This window comes from Oncorhynchus masou, chromosome 29 (genome assembly GCF_036934945.1).
Source record: "Oncorhynchus masou masou isolate Uvic2021 chromosome 29, UVic_Omas_1.1, whole genome shotgun sequence".
Taxonomy (NCBI): Eukaryota; Metazoa; Chordata; class Actinopteri; order Salmoniformes; family Salmonidae; genus Oncorhynchus; species Oncorhynchus masou.
In genome coordinates this window covers 4731148-4754368 of record NC_088240.1, presented here as the reverse complement: position 1 = coordinate 4754368, position 23221 = coordinate 4731148, and the positions used below count along the sequence as shown (strand labels likewise).

Sequence of the window (23221 nt, the reverse complement as noted above, 5' to 3'; positions counted from 1 at the left end):
CACCCACAAACAAACACACACCCAAACACACACCAACACACAAACACCCACACACAAACACACACACCAACACACACACACACACAGCCACCCACACACACACACACACACACACACACACACACACACACACACACACACACACACACACACACACACACACACACACACACACACACACACACACACACACACACACACACACAGCAAAAGCGTACCCTGCACAGCAGTGAGAGATTTTGTGGTCTCATCCAGTTTTGTTGTGGATGATTGGAGCATTCATCAGAGGCCAGAAACACTGCTGCCATAGAGTCTACTGCCATAGAGTCTACTGCCATAGAGTCTGCTGCCATAGAGTCTGCTGCCAATGAATCTACTGCCATAAAGTCTGCTGCCATTGAGTCTGCTGCCATAGGGTCTGCTGCCATAGAATCTGCAGCCATAGAGTCTGCTGCCATAGAGTCTGCTGCCATAGAATCTGCTGCCATAGAGTCTGCTGCCATAGAGTCTGCTGCCATAGAATCTGCTGCCATAGAGTCTGCTGCCATAGATTCTGCTGCCATCGTCTGCTGCCATAGAATCTGCTGCCATAGAGTCTACTGCCATAGAGTCTGCTGCCATAGAGTCTGCTGCCATAGAGTCTGCTGCCATAGAATCTGCAGCCATAGAGTCCGCTGCAATACAGTCTGTTGCCATAGAGTCTGTTGCAATAGAGTCTGCTGCCATAGAATCTGCTGCCATAGAGTCTGCTGCCATAGAGTCTGCTGCCATAGAATCTGCTGCCATAGAGTCTGCTGCCATAGAATCTGCTGCCATAGAGTCTGTTGCAATAGAGTCTGCTGCCATAGAATCTGCTGCCATAGAGTCTGCTGCCATAGAGTCTGCTGCCATAGAGTCTGCTGCCATAGAGTCTGCTGCCATAGAATCTGCTGCCATAGAGTCTGCTGCCATAGAATCTGCTGCCATAGAGTCTGCTGCCATAGAATCTGCTGCCATAGAGTCTGCTGCCATAGAGTCTGCTGCCATAGAGTCTGCTGCCATAGAGTCTGCTGCCATAGAATCTGCTGCCATAGAATCTGCAGCCATAGAGTCCCTAGCAATACAGTCTGTGGCCATAGAGTCTGTTGCGATAGAGTCTGTTGCAATAGAGTCTGATGCCACAGAATCTGCTGCCATAGAGTCTGCTGCCATAGAGTCTGCTGCCATAGAGTCTGATGCCATAGAATCTGCTGCCATAGAGTCTGTTGCCATAGAGTCTGTTTCCATAGAGTCTGCTGCCATTGAATCTGCTGCCATAGAGTCTGCTGCCATAGAGTCTGCTGCCATAGAGTCTGCTGCCATAGAATCTGCTGCGCTAGAGTCTGCTGCCATAGAGTCTGCTGCCATAGAGTCTGCTGCCATAGAGTCTGCTGCCATAAAGTCTGCTGCCATAGAGTCTGCTGCCATGGAGTCTGCTGCCATAGAGTCTGCTGCCATAGAGTCTGCTGCCATAGAATCTGCTGCGCTAGAGTCTGCTGCCATAGAGTCTGCTGCCATAGAGTCTGCTGCCATAGAGTCTGCTGCCATAGAATCTGCAGCCATAGAGTCTGCTGCGTTAGAGTCTGCTGCCATAGAGTCTGCTGCGATTGAGTCTGCTGCCATAGAGTCTGCTGCCATAGAGTCTGCTGCGATTGAGTCTGCTGCCATAGAGTCTGCTGCCATAGAGTCTGCTGCCATATAATCTGCTGCCATAGAGTCTGTTACCATAAAGTCTGTTGCCATAGAGTCTGCTGCCATAGAATCTGCTGCCGTAGAATCTGCTGCCAGAGTCTGCTGCAATACAGTCTGCAGCCATAGGCTGCTGCCATAGAGTCTGCTGCCATAGAGTCTGCTGCCATAGAATCTGCTGCCATAGAGTCTGCTGCCATATAATCTGCTGCCATAGAGTCTGCTGCCATAGAGTCTGCTGCCATGGAATCTACTGCCATAGAGTCCACTGCCATAGAATCTGCTGCCATAGAGTCTGCTGCCATAGAATCTGCTGCCGTAGAATCTGCTGCCAGAGTCTGCTGCCAGAGTCTGCTGCCATAGAGTCCACTGCCATAGAATCTGCTGCCATAGAGTCCACTGCCATAGAATCTGCTGCCATAGAGTCTGTTGCCATCGTTTGTTGCCATAGAGTCTGTTGCCATAGAGTCTGTTGCCATAGAGTCTGTTGCCATAGAGTCTGTTGCCATAGAGTCTGTTGCCATTGAGTCTGCTGCGATAGAAATACAGGCTGCAAGTTGTCCAGAGAGATAGGCGAAGAAAAGACTCAAACACTGTTTCCTTAACTGCTCACAAGAGACACAGACTGCATGTATAGACACACACATTTATCCTGTATGTAATAAAACAAAACCTTAATATTTTATATGAAAATATTTGTGGCAATGAGCACAGTCACATAGCACTCGTTGACATATTCGTCAACTGGCTATTTAATCGACTTTGAAATGACACCATCGTCATCAACTCAATGAGACAAAGTATATCTGCACTGAAGTCATTGGGTCCATGATGTCATAATATGTAGTGGTTACAGGTCATAGTGTTGGACACGGAGTGGCCAGACAGACCTTCAGAGTGACACCTATAATTCTGAAATGTTATTACATTGCTCTTATCCAGCCTACTCGTTTGTAAATATATATGTTTGTCTGTATGTATTGTGACTGCTGCTAATTGGGACACTAAAACGCTTTCTCAACCTGAAGCTACCCTCTCTGACCAGATCCTGCTGTGACCCTGAACTTCAGCTCCTGACTGACAGATGGGAGCGCGACCCCTGTTTGCATACGCTGACACTGACCTTTGAACTCTAGCAGAGGACCAGACTGACCACCTCATGTGCATTATGGGTAGACGAGTTCCCCAGAGGCCCGGTCCCACCTACGAGACACCCTCCAAGGGGTCGTGACCTTTTCCTTTATCAGGTCAGCGACGGAATAGACAGATGACCTCCATGGGGTCATTACAGAACCAAAGGGGTCACATGTGGACCTGCATTACGACAGTCTGGATGTAATCTTCATTAATATGAATCATTCTGAAAGGTACTGTATGTATTTATCTAACACACATAATGTTGACTCAATTATTTCCTGTACTCAATGATAATCCTCTGCATTATAGTTTGTATTCTAATCTCGATTAACCCGGAACTAAAATCTGGTATAATGTTGCATAGTCCGTTCACAAGATATTACTAGTAATCTGAACAGAGATATCTGCAACTCTTTATTGCTCTGGGAACACATAACTCTCTCTGGATCAATGAGATATTACTAGTAATCTGAACAGAGATATCTGCAACTCTTTATTGCTCTGGGAACACATAACTCTCTCTGGATCAATGAGATATTACTAGTAATCTGAACAGAGATATCTGCAACTCTGTATTGCTCTGGGAACACATAACTCTCTCTGGATCAATGAGATATTACTAGTATTCTGAACAGAGATATCTGCAACTCTTTATTGCTCTGGGAACACATAACTCTCTCTGGATCAATGAGATATTACTAGTAATCTGAACAGAGATATCTGCAACTCTGTATTGCTCTGGGAACACATAACTCTCTCTGGATCAATGAGATATTACTAGTATTCTGAACAGAGATATCTGCAACTCTATATTGCTCTGGGAACACATAACTCTCTCTGGATCAATGAGATATTACTAGTAATCTGAACAGAGATATCTGCAACTCTTTATTGCTCTGGGAACACATAACTCTCTCTGGATCAATGAGATATTACTAGTATTCTGAACAGAGATATCTGCAACTCTGTATTGCTCTGGGAACACATAACTCTCTCTGGATCAATGAGATATTACTAGTAATCTGAACAGAGATATCTGCAACTCTTTATTGCTCTGGGAACACATAACTCTCTCTGGATCAATGAGATATTACTAGTATTCTGAACAGAGATATCTGCAACTCTTTATTGCTCTGGGAACACATAACTCTCTCTGGATCAATGAGATATTACTAGTAATCTGAACAGAGATATCTGCAACTCTTTATTGCTCTGGGAACACATAACTCTCTCTGGATCAATGAGATATTACTAGTAATCTGAACAGAGATATCTGCAACTCTTTATTGCTCTGGGAACACATAACTCTCTCTGGATCAATGAGATATTACTAGTAATCTGAACAGAGATATCTGCAACTCTTTATTGCTCTGGGAACACATAACTCTCTCTGGATCAATGAGATATTACTAGTAATCTGAACAGAGATATCTGCAACTCTTTATTGCTCTGCAACTCTCTCTGGTTGGATTGTGATTCAGCCTCAGTAGAGAAGGGTGTGGCAGCAGCAGCAGCAGCAGTGTCTGTGTGGTTCTCTGTGTTGACGTGCACTAATGTGACAGGAGAAAGCTGGCATGAGGAACCTTCAGGACAATGGGGTACAGGCACCACACTGGGCCTGCTACTCTGCTCTCTTCCAGTCCTATAATAATAACTTGGTTGGAACACCAGAAACGGAATCGGACGTGCTCATAGTCATAGTCTTCACAAACAACTAGTCAACTAACAACTAATCTTTTTTGGGGGTTATCCAAGATGGCGTAGCAGTGGGGATGTCTGTTGTGATTATCTTGTCCCGTCCCTTGTTAATATAGTCTTTCTTCATATATATTTTGTATATATATACTGTATGTATATAAATATGCATATATATTTATTTTTTTTAAATCTCATTTTACATTTACAGACAGAACATACTCTCCTGCAACCCGCCTCACCCAATGGGGTATGGATCTTCTATTTTTACACTTTTGAGCTACTAGCTAGTAGTCAGTTAGCCACTGCTAGCAGTCATGACCATTAACGCGGACTGCCAGCCTCTGCCATGGGCAACTCCTGCCAGCCTGCATAGCACGATATCTACCCAGAGCATATCGGACTGCTTTTCTCTCCCACTTCTCCGGATTCCTACCGCAAGCTCTGAAACTTTACTCTGGAACATCGCAGCTAGCTAGCTGCTATCCAAATAGCTACTCCTGTCTAACGTCTCTGTCCCGAAGCAAGCACCAGTTAGCCTGGAGCTAGCCTCGAACTAGGCCCATCTCCCAGCTAGCAGAAGAGATTCCATCAAGCAATCCCTGGGATTCAGTTACCTCTTTTGCCAATTGGCCTGGACCCTTTGCTGCCGACACGGAGCCCCACTGATCCATCACAACAACAAAAACATCCTGTGGCGTTCTGCATTAGCATCGAATAGCCTCCGCGATACACAACTTTTCTGAAATGGCAAGAACCAATATCAGGTCAATTAGGAAAAACTAAGGCTAGCTTTTTCAAACAGAAATTTGCTTCCTGTAGCACTAATTCCAAAATGTTTTGGGACACTGTAAAGTCCATGAAGAATAAGAGCCCCTCCTCCTAGCTGCCCACTGCACTGAGGATAGGAAACACTGCCACCATTGTCTCCACCAAAAAAATCTATGATAATCAGCCATTTCAATAAGCATTTTTCCATGGCTGGCCATGCTTTCCACCTGGCTACCCCAACCCTGGCCAACATCTCATTACCCCCTGCAGCAACTCCCCCCCCTGCTTCTCCTTCACCCAAATCCAGACAGTTGATGTTCTGTAAGAACTGCAAAATCTGGATCCCTACAAATCAGCTAGGCTAGATAATCTGGACCCTCTTTTTCTAAAATTATCCCCCGAAATTGTTATAACCCCTATTTCTATACTATTCAACCTGTCTTTCGTATCGTATGAGATCACCAAAGATTAGAAAGCTGCCGCGGTCATCCCCCTCTTCAAAGGAGGAGCCACTCTAGACCCAAACTGTTATAGACCTATATCCATCCTGCCCTGCCTTTCTAAAATCTTCCAAAGCCAAGATAATAAACAGATCAGCGACCATTTTGAATCCCACCGTTCCTTCTCCACTATGCAATCTGGTTTTCCAAGCTGGTCATGGTGCACCTCAGCCACGCTCAAGGTCCTAAACGATATCATAACCACCATCGATAAAAGACAGTACTGTGCAGCCGTCTTCATCGACCTGGCCAAGGCTTTCAACTCTGTCAATCACCACATTCTTATTGGCAGACTCAACAGCCTTGGTTTCACAAACGACTGCCTTGCCTGGTACACAAACTACTTCTCAGATAGAGTTTAGTGTGTCAAATCGGAGGACATGTTGTCCGGACCTCTGGCAGTCTCTATGGGGATTCCACCGGGTTAAATTCTTGGGCCAACTATTTTCTCTGTATATATCAATGATGTCGCTCTTGCTGCTGGTGACTCTCTGATCCACCTCTACGCAGACGACACCATTCTGTATACATCTGGCCCTTCTTTTGACACTGTGCTAACAAACCTCCAAATGAGCTTCAATGCCTTACAACACTCCTTCCGTGGACTCCAACTGCTTTTACATGCTAGTAAAAGTAAGTGCCTGCACTTCAACCGATTGATGCTGCCCGACTAGTATCACTTCTCTGGACGGTTCTGACCAAGAATATGTGAACAACTACAATTACCTAGGTGTCTGGTTAGACTGTGAACTCTCCTTCCAGACTCACATCTCCAATCCAAAATTAAATCTATATTCGTCTTCCTATTTCGCAACAAAGCCTCCTTCACTCATGCCGCCAATCATACCCTCATCAAACTGACTATCCTACCGATCCTTGACTTCAGCGATGTCATTTACAAAATAGCCCCCAACACTCTACTCAGCAAACTGGATGTAGTCTATCACAGTGCCATCCGTTTTGTCACCAAAGCCCCATATACTACCCACCACTGCAACCTGTATGCTCTAGTTGGTTGGCCTTCACTATATATCCGGTCTCCAAACCCATTAGCTCCAGGTCATCTATAAGTCTTTGCTAGGTAAAGCCCCACCTTATTACAGCTCACTGGTCACCATAGCAACACCCACCCGTAGCAGGCGCTCCAGCAGGTATATTGCACTGGTCGTCCCCAACGGACCTTTTAGAAGGGCTTCGTTCCCTGAAGGAATGACACGACCAAGGTCTCAAGGCTATAATGGAGCTAATCCGGGAATTAGATCATAGGCAGCACGCAACATCTGAGACCTCCCAACCACCCAGTAACCTTTCTACTCCAAGTGGATTTGTTCAACCTACCTGCTCCCTGAGAACCCCGTTTACCTCCTCCAGAACGTTATGCAGGCTGTCCTGGTACCTGCCGGGCCTTCCTATCCCAGTGCTCTCTCATTTTTGTACTCCAGCCCTCTTCTTTCCAGTCGGACCAATCGAAGATAGTGTATTTAATCACACTAATGTCCGGAAGGGCGCTCTCCTGGGCAACGGCTGTGTGGGAGCAGCAATCCGTGGTGTGCCATAGCCTAGAGGAAGACATGGCAGAAGTGAGGAAGGTTTTCGATTCTCCGGTGCCCGGGAGGTAGGTGGCTCGAAAACTACCTGCAGGTACATCAGAACTCTCATAGTGTGGCAGACTACACAGTAGATTTCCGAGACTTCCTGGAATCCGGAGGCTCTGTTTGTCTGTCCTTCCTCCACGGACTGTCAGAGGGGAAGAAGGACGAGCTCGCAGCTTGGGAAATACCACTGGACGTGAAGGAGATGAGTGGTGTCCCCGTGTCATCGATGGCCATCCGGCATCCACGGTGAGACGTATCTGGGTGTTCGACCTCAGGTCAGGGGTTTCAGGTACCTGGTTGACTGGGAGAGTTACGGCCCAGAAGAGAGGTGCTGGGTTAGAGACATCCTGGATGCAGTACTCTGCCGAATTCCACCGCCCACACCCCGGTCAATCCCTTATGCATCCGAGTAGGACGCCAGGTGGTGCCCCTAGGGGGGGGGGGGGTACTGTTACGCCCTGATCTGATTCACCTGTCCTTGTGCTTGTCTCCAACTCCCTCCAGGTGTCGCTGATTATCCCTGGTGTATTTATCTCTGTTTTTCCTGTCTCTCTGTGCCAGTTAGTTTTGTTTTTCCAAGTCGTTCAGCATTTTTCCTAGCTCCTGTCTTTCCAAGTCTCTGTTTTTCCCTATCTCTCCTGGTTTTGGCACTTCGAGCCTGCCTATCGCCTGGTACTGTTTTGACCTGGTTTATGACCTCTCGCCTGTCCCCGACCATCCTTTTGCCTCTTCTTTTTGTTATAATAAATATCGTAGGTCAAACATCTGCCTCCTGTGTCTTCACTTGGGTCTCGCCTTGTGCCCTTATAGCAAAGGCTCTCCAAGTCTGTTTGTTATGATTCATACATACATTCCTAACCCTAAATAATATACAAGATCAGATTATTTTTAAATCTACCAATTGGTGCTGAAACGGAGAGGAATATGAATATTTAGAGGGCTTTTCTCTCAATGTATTCTTATGGGACAGTCCACAAAACTCAAACTAAAGGTGAACAGTATATATTAAAGGGATGGATTAAGATAAATGAACTGAAAACCTAATTGAAATCAAACTCCACTAGAAAATCTGTTGGCCAGTGTTACGTTCCCCAGTTTGTGTTGTAGTTTGTGTATTTGCATGTGTTTATTTCAGGAAATGGCTTCCTGAAATCCCTCAAGCAGCTGATTGGTCGACTCCATGGCTAATTGGAGAGCTGACCCCGCCCCTCGTCAAGGCACAGCTGTCTCCAGTTACACATTCATTCTGAAGCTATATAAAAGCCAGTGTTCTGTCCAGGAGATTCATGGCTGGGAGGTCATTGCAGAGAGATTGAATGTGATAGAGAATCATTGCTGAGAGAGGAGGCTGATGGCTGTGGATAATTTACTATGTTAGTTGTTGGTAGCAGTTGGTATGTTCAGTGAGTTTGTTGCTCAGATAGAGCTTATTTAATGTCCTTTGTTTCTTAGTTTGTTTGAGAAATGATTTGTTCTCCTGTTTCATTTGTTCCCAGGGGGGGAAGGGGAAGGCACCTAGGGAGTGCTTAGGCAAGAGGCCCGCGGGCATACATATACCCGTAGCATGTTCACTGTCTAGGCACAATAGGTAAGACCTGGGCGGACCACCCCCTGTATTTTGGTTAGGGCACCAGGTGGTGCTAAATTAGGTAAGTAGTGGGTAGCCAGGTAAGATAGGAGAGGAGGGGCTTTGAGATTTACTTTCTTTGCTTTGGTTCCGTCCAGCCCCTTTTCCCCATATTACCGTGTGAAGGAATAAAGTCCTTTTAAACGGTACCACATTCTGCCTGTTGTCATCCTTACTCACACCTACAGTCCATACCTTTTTCACTTCACGGAGAGTTGAGTTGTAGCAGGGTGTTGCGTTCCCTCTTCGTAGAGGCGTGCGTAATAGCCAGCAAGTGGGAGGGTTTTCAGCAGTTGAATGAAAAGTTTTAAGCATAAGGGAATCATGCAAAGCCCGTTACGCATAAAGGTAAGTACGAAAACCAAGATCTGAATCGGGCCCGAACTGTAAGTCGCTCTGGATAAGAGCATCTGCGAAATTACTTAAATGTTAACTGTTTACAGACAGATATTTAATAACTGTATAGATTTTTTTTTGTATATTGTCCCAATTGTATTGTTTGTACAGGTCTTTATTTTATTTAAAAAAAAAAAAAATGTTAGATTTTGACTGTGTTAAACCTAGCAGTACTACTTATTTATTTGAAAGTGAGGAGGATATATTGTGTTTTGCAAAAAAATATGATTATTTGTCTCTCTGAAATTAAACACATCAAACAAATACATGTCTGTCATTGACCACCCCCATGCCATGATTAGATAGTGAAAAAAAAAAACCTATTTCATAATATCTTTGAAAAATAAAAGCTAATTCACGAACATATCTGAAAATGTATATATATCGTTTTGGAATTAAAGTCATCATATGTAGATCGGAGGTCATATTTTATCTGCTAATGTCCTGCCTCCCCCCCCCATTCACTCTGATGCATAGCCCCCCAGGAACAGCCCTAGAAGAAGCTGGGACCCCCTGCCGGGCCTAACGAGGCTCCTCAGGAGAGAGGAGCGGGTGGGGGGCCAGCAGGGTCAACACTGGGGTGCAGTCATTCAGAGACAGGGACACACTCCCTGGGACTCTACCTCCCCTACTCTGGGGTGGTAATGGAGGCAGCTGTTTAGCAAAGTGGCCGGAACAATTACCACCCCAGAGAAGGTTTTGTGATTGTCCGAGTTCCTGCTTGTGTTTGCTCTTTCTGAAGGCTCGTTGCTTGTGTACAGTCAGTGGTCACAAACCTGTTGCTTCATCAGGTTCACTCATAAAAGCCCCTTAAACTTCTTCATCTCATCTCAACTTTTCCCCCAGTCTGCCGAGGTGTGACTGTTCTGTGTGTTACACAAGCGTGTAATTTCATTTCAAAGTAACTAACACCACAGGTGAAAGGCCTCTCCAGCTGATAGATTTAACACAGTAATCAGGTCTGAATAGCTGATGACGGATAATCCAGCCCTGTACCACCGTGTTCTCCTGGAGGAGAGGAGAAAACCCAGTCTGGACAAGTGGGTCGGGTTGAAACTGTAGTGTGGGACCAGCGTGTACCTCATCTTCCCCCGCATGCCTATCCCTTTCTTCGTGGTGCTCTTGACCTGATGCTGCCGCCCGGCCTAATCCACTGATCAGCATGCCAGGGAGGCCCGCTCCTCCGATTCGCGAGGACCAGCCAGCGATCAGATTGTCTGGAGCCACTTGTACTAATACACTGAGGCCTCGGCCTATTGTGTGGGGGGGGGGGCACCCCCCCAACCCCCCGCTAGCATCCACCCACCAACCCTGCCAACTCAATTGAGCTAAGAATGAGGGGAGGGGGAGGGGTGGCGGGGGAGTAAAGAAAAATAATTTGAATTCATTCATTTATCACATTTGCTACATTTTACATTATGATGATAATGGATTGGCCCCATTATAAGGTGGTGAGGCAAAGAGGAATGAGAGAGAGAGGGACTGGGAAACGGATAGGAGAGAGGGGAGTGGGAAACGGATGGGAGAGAGGAGGAGTGGGAAACGGATAGAAGAGAGGAAGACTGGGAAACGGATGGGAGAGAGGAGGAGTGGGAAACGGAAGGGGGAGAGGAGGAGTGGGAAACGGATAGAAGAGAGGGTGAGTGGGAAATGGATGGGAGAGAGGGGGAGTGGGAAACAGATGGGAGAGAGGGTGAGTGGGAAACGGATGGGAGAGAGGGGGAGTGGGAAACAGATAGAAGAGAGGGTGAGTGGGAAATGGATGGGAGAGAGGGGGAGTGGGAAATGGATAGAAGAGAGGAGGACTGGGAAACGGATGGGAGAGAGGAGGAGTGGGAAACGGAAGGGGGAGAGGAGGAGTGGGAAACGGATAGGAGATAGGGGGACTGGGAAACGGATGGGAGAGAGGAGGAGTGGGAAACGGATAGGAGATAGGGGGATTGGGAAACAGATAGGAGAGGAGGAGTGGGGAAATGGATAGGAGAGAGGAGGAGTGGGAAACGGATGGCAGAGGAGGAGTGGGAAACGGATAGGAGAGAGGAGGACTGGGAAACGGATGGGAGAGAGGAGGAGTGGGAAACGGAAGGGGGAGAGGAGGAGTGGGAAACGGATAGGAGAGAGGAGGAGTGGGGAAACGGATAGGAGAGAGGTGGAGTGGGGAAATGGATAGAAGAGAGGAGGAGTGGGGAAATGGATAGGAGAGAGGAGGAGTGGGAAACGGATGGCAGAGGAGGAGTGGGAAACGGATAGGAGAGAGGAGGACTGGGAAACGGATGGGAGAGAGGAGGAGTGGGAAACGGAAGGGGGAGAGGAGGAGTGGGAAACGGATAGGAGATAGGAGGAGTGGGAAACGGATAGGAGAGAGGAGGACTGGGAAACGGATAGGAGAGAGGAGGAGTGGGAAACGGAAGGGGGAGAGGAGGAGTGGGAAACGAATAGGAGAGAGCAGGAGTGGGGAAACGGATAGAAGAGAGGGAGTGAGAGAAAAGGGGAGTGGGGAAACAGATAGGAGAGAGGAGGAGTGGGGAAACGGATAGGAGAGAGGAGGAGTGGGAAACGGATAGGAGAGAGGGAGTAAGAGAAAAGGAGAGTGGGGAAAGGATAGGAGATAGGGAATGAGGGCAGAGGGGAAGTCGGGAAAGGATAGAGGAGAGGAGGAGTTGGAAACGGAGAGGGAATGAGAGATATGTAACAGGAGAAACAACTTCTTTACACAGGTCCGGTCTGTAGCCATAGTCAGGTTCAAGTTGTCATCCACACGGACAGACAAACAGCATAGTGAATGGACTGGCTTTGGTGGATCAGGGGTTGGTGCTGCTTGGCACACAAACACTTAGCACTCGTTCCCTGCGAAGCCCGTGGTGGCCCCCAAATCCCTACATTTGTCCGAACAAATTGGCTGGACCCTGGGTCTTGTTTGCCTAGCTCTGCTGTGTTGATGAAGAGGGGTTTGGGGGGCAGCAGGAGAATGCCCTTCCACAGACCAGGGCTCATGGGAACAGAATAAATAGATCTCCTTGGTCTGAAATTGGTGCCTCACAGGACTCATTTAGATGTATTGTGAGATGACCAAATGCATATGTTCATGTTCGCAATAGAAAAAACTATCACCTGTTGAATCAGGGAACATTCTGCCACAGTCAGTCGGCTGGATTTTCTCAGGCACCTGGTCCACAAGACACTTTACTGACAATTATCAGGGCAACGAGCATTGGTGGAAAAAGATATTAAAAAGATATTTTAATAGAAAATGACTCAAGTAAAACTGAAAGTCACCACGTAAAATACTACTTGAGTAAAAATGAAAAAGTATTTGGTTTTAAAAAATGATCAAAAGTAAATGTAAAACTGTAAATCATTTCAAATTCGTTATATTAAGCAAACCAGACGGCACCATTTTTCTTGTGTTTTTAATATGTGGATAGCCAGGGGTACACTCCAACACTCAGACATAATTTACAAACTAAGCATGTGTGTTTAGTGAGTCCTCCAGATCAGAGGAAGTAGGGACGACCAGGGATGTGCTCTTGATAAGTGCGTGAATTGGAACATTTTCCTGTCAAAATGTAACGAGTACTTTTGGGTGTCATGGAAAATGTATGGAGTAAAAATAACCTTATTTTTACTAAGGAATACAGTATAGTGATGTAGAAGTTATAATATATATAACTAGTAAAGTAAAGTACAGACACCAAAGAAAAACTCCTTAAGTAGTACTTTAAAGTAAGTACTATACACTGGCTATGAGGAAAATCCATATGAGTGTAACAGAATCATACAGATGACACCGAAACACGTTAGCACCAAGAGTCTTATGAAGTCCAGATCAAACAGCCAAATGCACTTTTAACAGCTCAAACCATTAATGTTGGTTCACATGGATCACTTTGTTGATCAAGGAGGGTCGGGTGGGAGTAGAACCCACTCATCCAAGGTCAGAGATCTCTAGAAATCAAATGAAAGCGTGACATTTGTCATATGCTTTGTAAACAACATGTGTAGACTAATAGTAAATGCAGAGAGAATAGAAAATCAAAACAAGTAATAATAAATACTCAATGAGTAATGAGTAACTTGGCTATATACAGGTGGTAAATGGGTTGAGGTCCTGGGCACAATGAAGGCTTGGCATCCCGGAGAGATCAATTAATAGCAAAACCACATGTTGAGGACAGAGTGCTATGGTTTCTGCACGTGTGTGTGTGTGATTAAAAGAACTGGGAGGACCCTGAGGAAATGACAGTCCCGGTGGGCTGCACCCAGCTCCCTTTGAACAGAAGTTAGTGTAGCGTGGCACCATACGAACACCGGCCCTACAGCCAGGCTCTATACAAACACCAGCCCTACAGCCAGGATCTATACGAACACCAGCCCTACAGCCAGGATCTATACGAACACCGGCCCTATAGCCAGGCTCTATACGAACACCGGCCCTACAGCCAGGATCTATATGAACACCGGCCCTACAGCCAGGATCTATATGAACACCGGCCCTACAGCCAGGATCTATATGAACACCAGCCCTATAGCCAGGCTCTATATGAACACCGGCCCTACAGCCAGGATCTATACGAACACCAGCCCTACAGCCAGGCTCTATACGAACACCGTCCCTACAGCCAGGCTCTATACGAACACCGTCCCTACAGCCAGGCTCTATATGAACACCAGCCCTACAGCCAGGCTCTATATGAACACCAGCCCTACAGCCAGGCTCTATATGAACACCAGCCCTACAGCCAGGCTCTATATGAACACCGGCCCTACAGCCAGGCTCTATATGAACACCGGCCCTACAGCCAGGCTCTATATGAACACCAGCCCTACAGCCAGGCTCTATATGAACACCAGCCCTACAGCCAGGCTCTATATGAACACCAGCCCTACAGCCAGGCTCTATATGAACACCGGCCCTACAGCCAGGCTCTATATGAACACCGGCCCTACAGCCAGGCTCTATATGAACACCGGCCCTACAGCCAGGCTCTATATGAACACCAGCCCTACAGCCAGGCTCTATATGAACACCAGCCCTACAGCCAGGCTCTATATGAACACCGGCCCTACAGCCAGGCTCTATATGAACACCAGCCCTACAGCCAGGCTCTATATGAACACCAGCCCTACAGCCAGGCTCTATATGAACACCGGCCCTACAGCCAGGCTCTATATGAACACCGGCCCTACAGCCAGGCTCTATATGAACACCGGCCCTACAGCCAGGCTCTATATGAACACCGGCCCTACAGCCAGGCTCTATATGAACACCGGCCCTACAGCCAGGCTCTATATGAACACCGGCCCTACAGCCAGGCTCTATATGAACACCGGCCCTACAGCCAGGCTCTATATGAACACCGGCCCTACAGCCAGACTCTATATGAACACCGGCCCTACAGCCAGGATCTATACAAACACCAGCCCTACAGCCAGGCTCTATATGAACACCGGCCCTACAGCCAGGCTCTATATGAACACCGGCCCTACAGCCAGACTCTATATGAACACCGGCCCTACAGCCAGGATCTATATGAACACCGGCCCTACAGCCAGGATCTATACAAACACCAGCCCTACAGCCAGGATCTATATGAACACCGGCCCTACAGCCAGGATCTATATGAACACCGGCCCTACAGCCAGACTCTATATGAACACCGGCCCTACAGCCAGGCTCTATATGAACACCAGCCCTACAGCCAGGATCTATATGAACACCGGCCCTACAGCCAGGATCTATACAAACACCGGCCCTACAGCCAGGATCTATACAAACACCGGCCCTACAGCCAGGATCTATATGAACACCAGCCCTACAGCCAGGATCTATACAAACACCAGCCCTACAGCCAGGCTCTATATGAACACCAGCCCTACAGCCAGACTCTATATGAACACCGGCCCTACAGCCAGGCTCTATACAAACACCGGCCCTACAGCCAGGATCTATATGAACACCAGCCCTACAGCCAGGATCGATACAAACACCAGCCCTACAGCCAGGCTCTATATGAACACCGGCCCTACAGCCAGGATCTATACAAACACCGGCCCTACAGCCAGGATCTATACAAACACCGGCCCTACAGCCAGGATCTATATGAACACCAGCCCTACAGCCAGGATCTATACAAACACCAGCCCTACAGCCAGGCTCTATATGAACACCGGCCCTACAGCCAGGATCTATACAAACACCGGCCCTACAGCCAGGATCTATACAAACACCGGCCCTACAGCCAGGATCTATATGAACACCAGCCCTACAGCCAGGATCTATATGAACACCGGCCCTACAGCCAGGCTCTATACAAACACCGGCCCTACAGCCAGGATCTATATGAACACCAGCCCTACAGCCAGGATCTATACAAACACCAGCCCTACAGCCAGGCTCTATATGAACACCGGCCCTACAGCCAGGATCTATACAAACACCAGCCCTACAGCCAGGCTCTATATGAACACCGGCCCTACAGCCAGGCTCTATATGAACACCAGCCCTACAGCCAGGCTCTATATGAACACCAGCCCTACAGCCAGGCTCTATATGAACACCGGCCCTACAGCCAGGCTCTATATGAACACCGGCCCTACAGCCAGGCTCTATATGAACACCGGCCCTACAGCCAGGCTCTATATGAACACCGGCCCTACAGCCAGGCTCTATATGAACACCGGCCCTACAGCCAGGCTCTATATGAACACCGGCCCTACAGCCAGGCTCTATATGAACACCGGCCCTACAGCCAGGCTCTATATGAACACCGGCCCTACAGCCAGACTCTATATGAACACCGGCCCTACAGCCAGGATCTATACAAACACCAGCCCTACAGCCAGGCTCTATATGAACACCGGCCCTACAGCCAGGCTCTATATGAACACCGGCCCTACAGCCAGACTCTATATGAACACCGGCCCTACAGCCAGGATCTATATGAACACCGGCCCTACAGCCAGGATCTATACAAACACCAGCCCTACAGCCAGGATCTATATGAACACCGGCCCTACAGCCAGGATCTATATGAACACCGGCCCTACAGCCAGACTCTATATGAACACCGGCCCTACAGCCAGGCTCTATATGAACACCAGCCCTACAGCCAGGATCTATATGAACACCGGCCCTACAGCCAGGATCTATACAAACACCGGCCCTACAGCCAGGATCTATACAAACACCGGCCCTACAGCCAGGATCTATATGAACACCAGCCCTACAGCCAGGATCTATACAAACACCAGCCCTACAGCCAGGCTCTATATGAACACCAGCCCTACAGCCAGACTCTATATGAACACCGGCCCTACAGCCAGGCTCTATACAAACACCGGCCCTACAGCCAGGATCTATATGAACACCAGCCCTACAGCCAGGATCTATACAAACACCAGCCCTACAGCCAGGCTCTATATGAACACCGGCCCTACAGCCAGGATCTATACAAACACCGGCCCTACAGCCAGGATCTATACAAACACCGGCCCTACAGCCAGGATCTATATGAACACCAGCCCTACAGCCAGGATCTATACAAACACCAGCCCTACAGCCAGGCTCTATATGAACACCGGCCCTACAGCCAGGATCTATGCAAACACCGGCCCTACAGCCAGGATCTATACAAACACCGGCCCTACAGCCAGGATCTATATGAACACCAGCCCTACAGCCAGGATCTATACAAACACCAGCCCTACAGCCAGGCTCTATATGAACACCAGCCCTACAGCCAGACTCTATATGAACACCGGCCCTACAGCCAGGCTCTATATGAACACCAGCCCTACAGCCAGGCTCTATATGAACACCAGCCCTACAGCCAGGCTCTATATGAACACCGGCCCTACAGCCAGGATCTATATGAACACCAGCCCTACAGCCAGGCTCTATATGAACACCGGCCCTACAGCCAGGATCTATATGAACACCGGCCCTACAGCCAGACTCTATATGAACACCGGCCCTACAGCCAGGCTCTATATGAACACCAGCCCTACAGCCAGGCTCTATATGAACACCAGCCCTACAGCCAGACTCTATATGAACACCGGCCCTACAGCCAGGATCTATATGAACACCGGCCCTACAGCCAGACTCTATATGAACACCGGCCCTACAGCCAGGCTCTATATGAACACCGGCCCTACAGCCAGGCTCTATATGAACACCGGCCCTACAGCCAGACTCTATATGAACACCGGCCCTACAGCCAGGATCTATATGAACACCGGCCCTACAGCCAGGATCTATACAAACACCGGCCCTACAGCCAGGATCTATATGAACACCAGCCCTACAGCCAGGCTCTATATGAACACCAGCTCTACAGCCAGACTCTATATGAACACCAGCCCTACAGCCAGGATCTATATGAACACCAGCACTACAGCCAGGCTCTATACGAACACCGTCCCTACAGCCAGGATCTATACGAACACCAGCCCTACAGCCAGGATCTATATGAACACCAGCACTACAGCCAGGCTCTATACGAACACCGTCCCTACAGCCAGGATCTATACGAACACCAGCCCTACAGCCAGGATCTATATGAACACCGGCCCTACAGCCAGGATCTATATGAACACCAGCCCTACAGCCAGAATCTATACGAACACCAGCCCTACAGCCAGGATCTATATGAACACCGGCCCTACAGCCAGGATCTATATGAACACCAGCCCTACAGCCAGGATCTATACAAACACCAGCCCTACAGCCAGGCTCTATACGAACACCAGCCCTACAGCCAGGATCTATATGAACACCGGCCCTACAGCCAGGATCTATACGAACACCGGCCATACAGCCAGGATCTATACGAACACCGGCCCTACAGCCAGGATCTATACGAACACCAGCCCTACAGCCAGGATCTATACGAACACCGGCCCTACAGCCAGGCTCTATACGAACACAAGCCCTACAGCCAGGATCTATATGAACACCAGCCCTACAGCCAGGATCTATACGAACACCGGCCCTACAGCCAGGCTCTATACGAACACCAACCCTACAGCCAGGATCTATATGAACACCAGCCCTACAGCCAGGCTCTATATGAACACCAGCCCTACAGCCAGGCTCTATATGAACAACAGCCCTACAGCCAGGTTCTATATGAACACCAGCCCTACAGCCAGGATCTATACGAACACCGGCCCTACAGCCAGGCTCTATACGAACACCAGCACTACAGCCAGGATCTATATGAACACCAGCCCTACAGCCAGGCTCTATATGAAGACCAGCCCTACAGCCAGGATCTATATGAACACCAGCCCTACAGCCAGGCTCTATATGAACACCAGCCCTACAGCCAGGCTCTATACGAACACCAGCCCTACAGCCAGGCTCTATATGAACACCGGCCCTACAGCCAGGATCTATACGAACACCGGCCCTACAGCCAGGATCTATACGAACACCAGCCCTACAGCCAGGCTCTATACAAACACCAGCCCTACAGCCAGGCTCTATATGAACACCAGCCCTACAGCCAGGCTCTACATGAACACCAGCCCTACAGCCAGGATCTATACGAACACCGGGCCTACAGCCAGGATCTATACGAACACCGGGCCTACAGCCAGGATCTATACGAACACCAGACCTACAGCCAGGATCTATATGAACACCGGCCCTACAGCCAGGATCTATATGAACACCGGCCCTACAGCCAGGATCTATATGAACACCAGCCCTACAGCCAGGATCTACATGAACACCGGCCCTACAGCCAGGATCTATATGAACACCAGCCTTACAGCCAGGATCTATATGAGCCCCAGCCCTACAGCCAGGATCTATATGATAACCAGCCCTACAGCCAGGCTCTATATGAACACCAGCCCTACAGCCAGGATCTATATGAGCCCCAGCCCTACATCCAGGCTCTATATGAACACCAGCCCTACAGCCAGGCTCTATATGAACACCGGCCCTACAGCCAGGCTCTATATGAACACCAGCCCTACAGCCAGGCTCTATATGAACACCAGCCCTACAGCCAGGCTCTATATGAACACCAGCCCTACAGCCAGGCTCTATATGAACACCGGCCCTACAGCCAGGCTCTATATGAACACCGGCCCTACAGCCAGGCTCTATATGAACACCGGCCCTACAGCCAGGCTCTATATGAACACCGGCCCTACAGCCAGGCTCTATATGAACACCGGCCCTACAGCCAGGCTCTATATGAACACCGGCCCTACAGCCAGGCTCTATATGAACACCGGCCCTACAGCCAGGCTCTATATGAACACCGGCCCTACAGCCAGGCTCTATATGAACACCGGCCCTACAGCCAGGCTCTATATGAACACCAGCCCTACAGCCAGGCTCTATATGAACACCGGCCCTACAGCCAGGTTCTATATGAACACCGGCCCTACAGCCAGGCTCTATATGAACACCAGCCCTACAGCCAGGCTCTATATGAACACCAGCCCTACAGCCAGGCTCTATATGAACACCGGCCCTACAGCCAGGCTCTATATGAACACCGGCCCTACAGCCAGGCTCTATATGAACACCGGCCCTACAGCCAGGCTCTATATGAACACCAGCCCTACAGCCAGGCTCTATATGAACACCGGCCCTACAGCCAGGCTCTATATGAACACCGGCCCTACAGCCAGGCTCTATATGAACACCGGCCCTACAGCCAGGCTCTATATGAACACTGGCCCTACAGCCAGACTCTATATGAACACCGGCCCTACAGCCAGGATCTATACAAACACCAGCCCTACAGCCAGGATCTATATGAACACCGGCCCTACAGCCAGGATCTATATGAACACCGGCCCTACAGCCAGGCTCTATATGAACACCAGCCCTACAGCCAGGATCTATATGAACACCGGCCCTACAGCCAGGATCTATATGAACACCGGCCCTACAGCCAGGCTCTATATGAACACCGGCCCTACAGCCAGGATCTATATGAACAACGGCCCTACAGCCAGGATCTATATGAACACCAGCCCTACAGCCAGGCCCTATACGAACACCGGCCCTACAGCCAGGATCTATATGAACACCAGCCCTACAGCCAGGCTCTATATGAACACCAGCCCTACAGCCAGGATCTATACAAACACCGGCCCGACAGCCAGGCTCTATATGAACACCGGCCCTACAGCCAGGATCTATACAAACACCGGCCCTACAGCCAGGCTCTATATGAACACAGGCCCTACAGCCAGGCTCTATATGAACACCAGCCCTACAGCCAGGCTCTATATGAACACCAGCCCTACAGCCAGGCTCTATATGAACACCAGCCCTACAGCCAGGCTCTATATGAACACCGGCCCTACAGCCAGGCTCTATATGAACACCGGCCCTACAGCCAGGCTCTATATGAACACCGGCCCTACAGCCAGGCTCTATATGAACACCGGCCCTACAGCCAGGCTCTATATGAACACCGGCCCTACAGCCAGGCTCTATATGAACACCGGCCCTACAGCCAGGCTCTATATGAACACCGGCCCTACAGCCAGGTTCTATATGAACACCGGCCCTACAGCCAGGCTCTATATGAACACCGGCCCTACAGCCAGACTCTATATGAACACCGGCCCTACAGCCAGACTCTATATGAACACCGGCCCTACAGCCAGGATCTATACAAACAACAGCCCTACAGCCAGGCTCTATACGAACACCAGCCCTACAGCCAGGCTCTATATGAACACCGGCCCTACAGCCAGGATCTATATGAACACCAGCCCTACAGCCAGGATCTATACAAACACCGGCCCTACAGCCAGGCTCTATATGAACACCAGCCCTACAGCCAGGCTCTATATGAACACCGGTCCTACAGCCAGGCTCTATATGAACACCGGCCCTACAGCCAGGCTCTATGGCTTGGCACCATTACGAACACCGGCTCTACAGCCAATCACGATGACTAATCCTGTTGGAACCATTCACACCCCTCCACAGGGACCCGTAACACCCAACTATCGCCACCCAAGGATGGGCTGACCTGTGGTAGCATCCAAATACCCCTGCTGCTCGGGGGGGGGGGGGTCGTTCTGGCTCGTACCAACACTGATGTCGGGGGAAATAGAGAATTGACATACTGATAACTAAAAAGATAGCTGTTATATATAACTGCTGGTAGAATCTTAACTTGAGATGCGTGCATTCATAGAATAAGTTGAATCAGGGTTTCTAATGCAGGGCTAGAACCACAATGTGTAACGTTGACGGGCCAGGGTTAAGAAACAGTGGCCGACAATGCTGACCTAGCGACTAATTGGTCAGCACCCACAACAATGGCAGGCATGTCCCAGGAATGACCTCTGAACATGATGATGGGATAATGATGGTGATAAATAAACAATAGTCGACAGACAGACAGTGGATGGCAGTACGATGGATGACAGACAGACAGTGAATGGCAGTACCATGGATGACAGACAGACAGTGGATGGCAGTACCATGGATGACAGAAAGACAGTGGATGGCAGAACCATGGATGACAGACAGACAGTGGATGGCAGTACCATGGATGACAGACAGACAGTTGATGGCAGTACCATGGATGACAGACAGACAGTTGATGGCAGTACCATGGATGACAGACAGACAGTTGATGGCAGTACCATGGATGACAGACAGTGGATGGCAGTACCATGGATGACAGACAGGGGATGGCAGTACCAAGGATGACAGACAGTGGATGGCAGTACCAAGGATGGCAGACAGTGGATGGCAGTACCATGGATGACAGACAGACAGTTGATGGCAGTACCATGGATGACAGACAGACAGTTGATGGCAGTACCATGGATGACAGACAGACAGTGGATGGCAGTACCATGGATGACAGAAAGACAGTGGATGGCAGTACCATGGATGACAGAAAGACATTGGATGGCAGTACCATGGATGACAGACAGACAGTGGATGGCAGTACCATGGATGACAGACAGACAGTTGATGGCAGTACCATGGATGACAGACAGTGGATGGCAGTACCATGGATGACAGACAGTGGATGGCAGTACCAAGGATGACAGACAGTGGATGGCAGTACCAAGGATGGCAGACAGTGGATGGCAGTACCATGGATGACATAAAGACAGTGGATGGCAGTACCATGGATGACAGACAGACAGTGGATGGCAGTACCATGGATGACAGAAAGACAGTGGATGGCAGTACCATGGATGACAGAAAGACATTGGATGGCAGTACCATGGATGACAAAAAGACAGTGGATGGCAGTACCATGGATGACAGACAGAGAGTGGATGGCAGCACCATGGATGACAGACAGACAGACAGTGGATGGCAGCACCATGGATGACAGACAGACAGACAGACAGTAGATGGCGGTACCATGGATGACAGACAGTGGATGGCAGTACCATGGATGACAGACAGTTTATGGCAGTACCGTGGATGACAGACAGACAGTTTATGGCAGTACCGTGGATGACAGACAGACAGACAGTGGATGGCAGTAACATGGATGACAGACAGACAGTGGATTGCAGTACCATGGATGACAGACAGACAGTGGATGGCAGTACCATGGATGACAGACAGACAGACAGTGGATTGCAGTACCATGGATGACAGACAGACAGTGGATTGCAGTACCATGGATGACAGACAGTGGATGGCAGTACCATGGATGGATGACAGACAGACAGACAGTGGGTGGCAGTACCATGGATGACAGCCAGTCGATGGCAGTACAATGGATGACAGACAGTTTATGGCAGTACCGTGGATGACAGACAGAAAGACAGTG

General features: G+C 49.0%; 1 protein-coding gene across 1 annotated transcript; it reads left to right on the top strand.

The window, feature by feature from the left end:
- The first annotated feature begins 9356 nt into the window (after positions 1-9356).
- LOC135518875 (sex-determining region Y protein-like) lies at positions 9357-21441 on the top strand. The gene is made up of 4 exons (XM_064943830.1): positions 9357-9380; positions 18180-18671; positions 18930-19391; positions 21400-21441. The coding sequence occupies exons 1-4, from the start codon at positions 9357-9359 to the stop codon at positions 21439-21441; spliced, it is 1020 nt and encodes a 339-aa protein (XP_064799902.1).
- The last annotated feature ends 1780 nt before the right edge of the window (positions 21442-23221 follow it).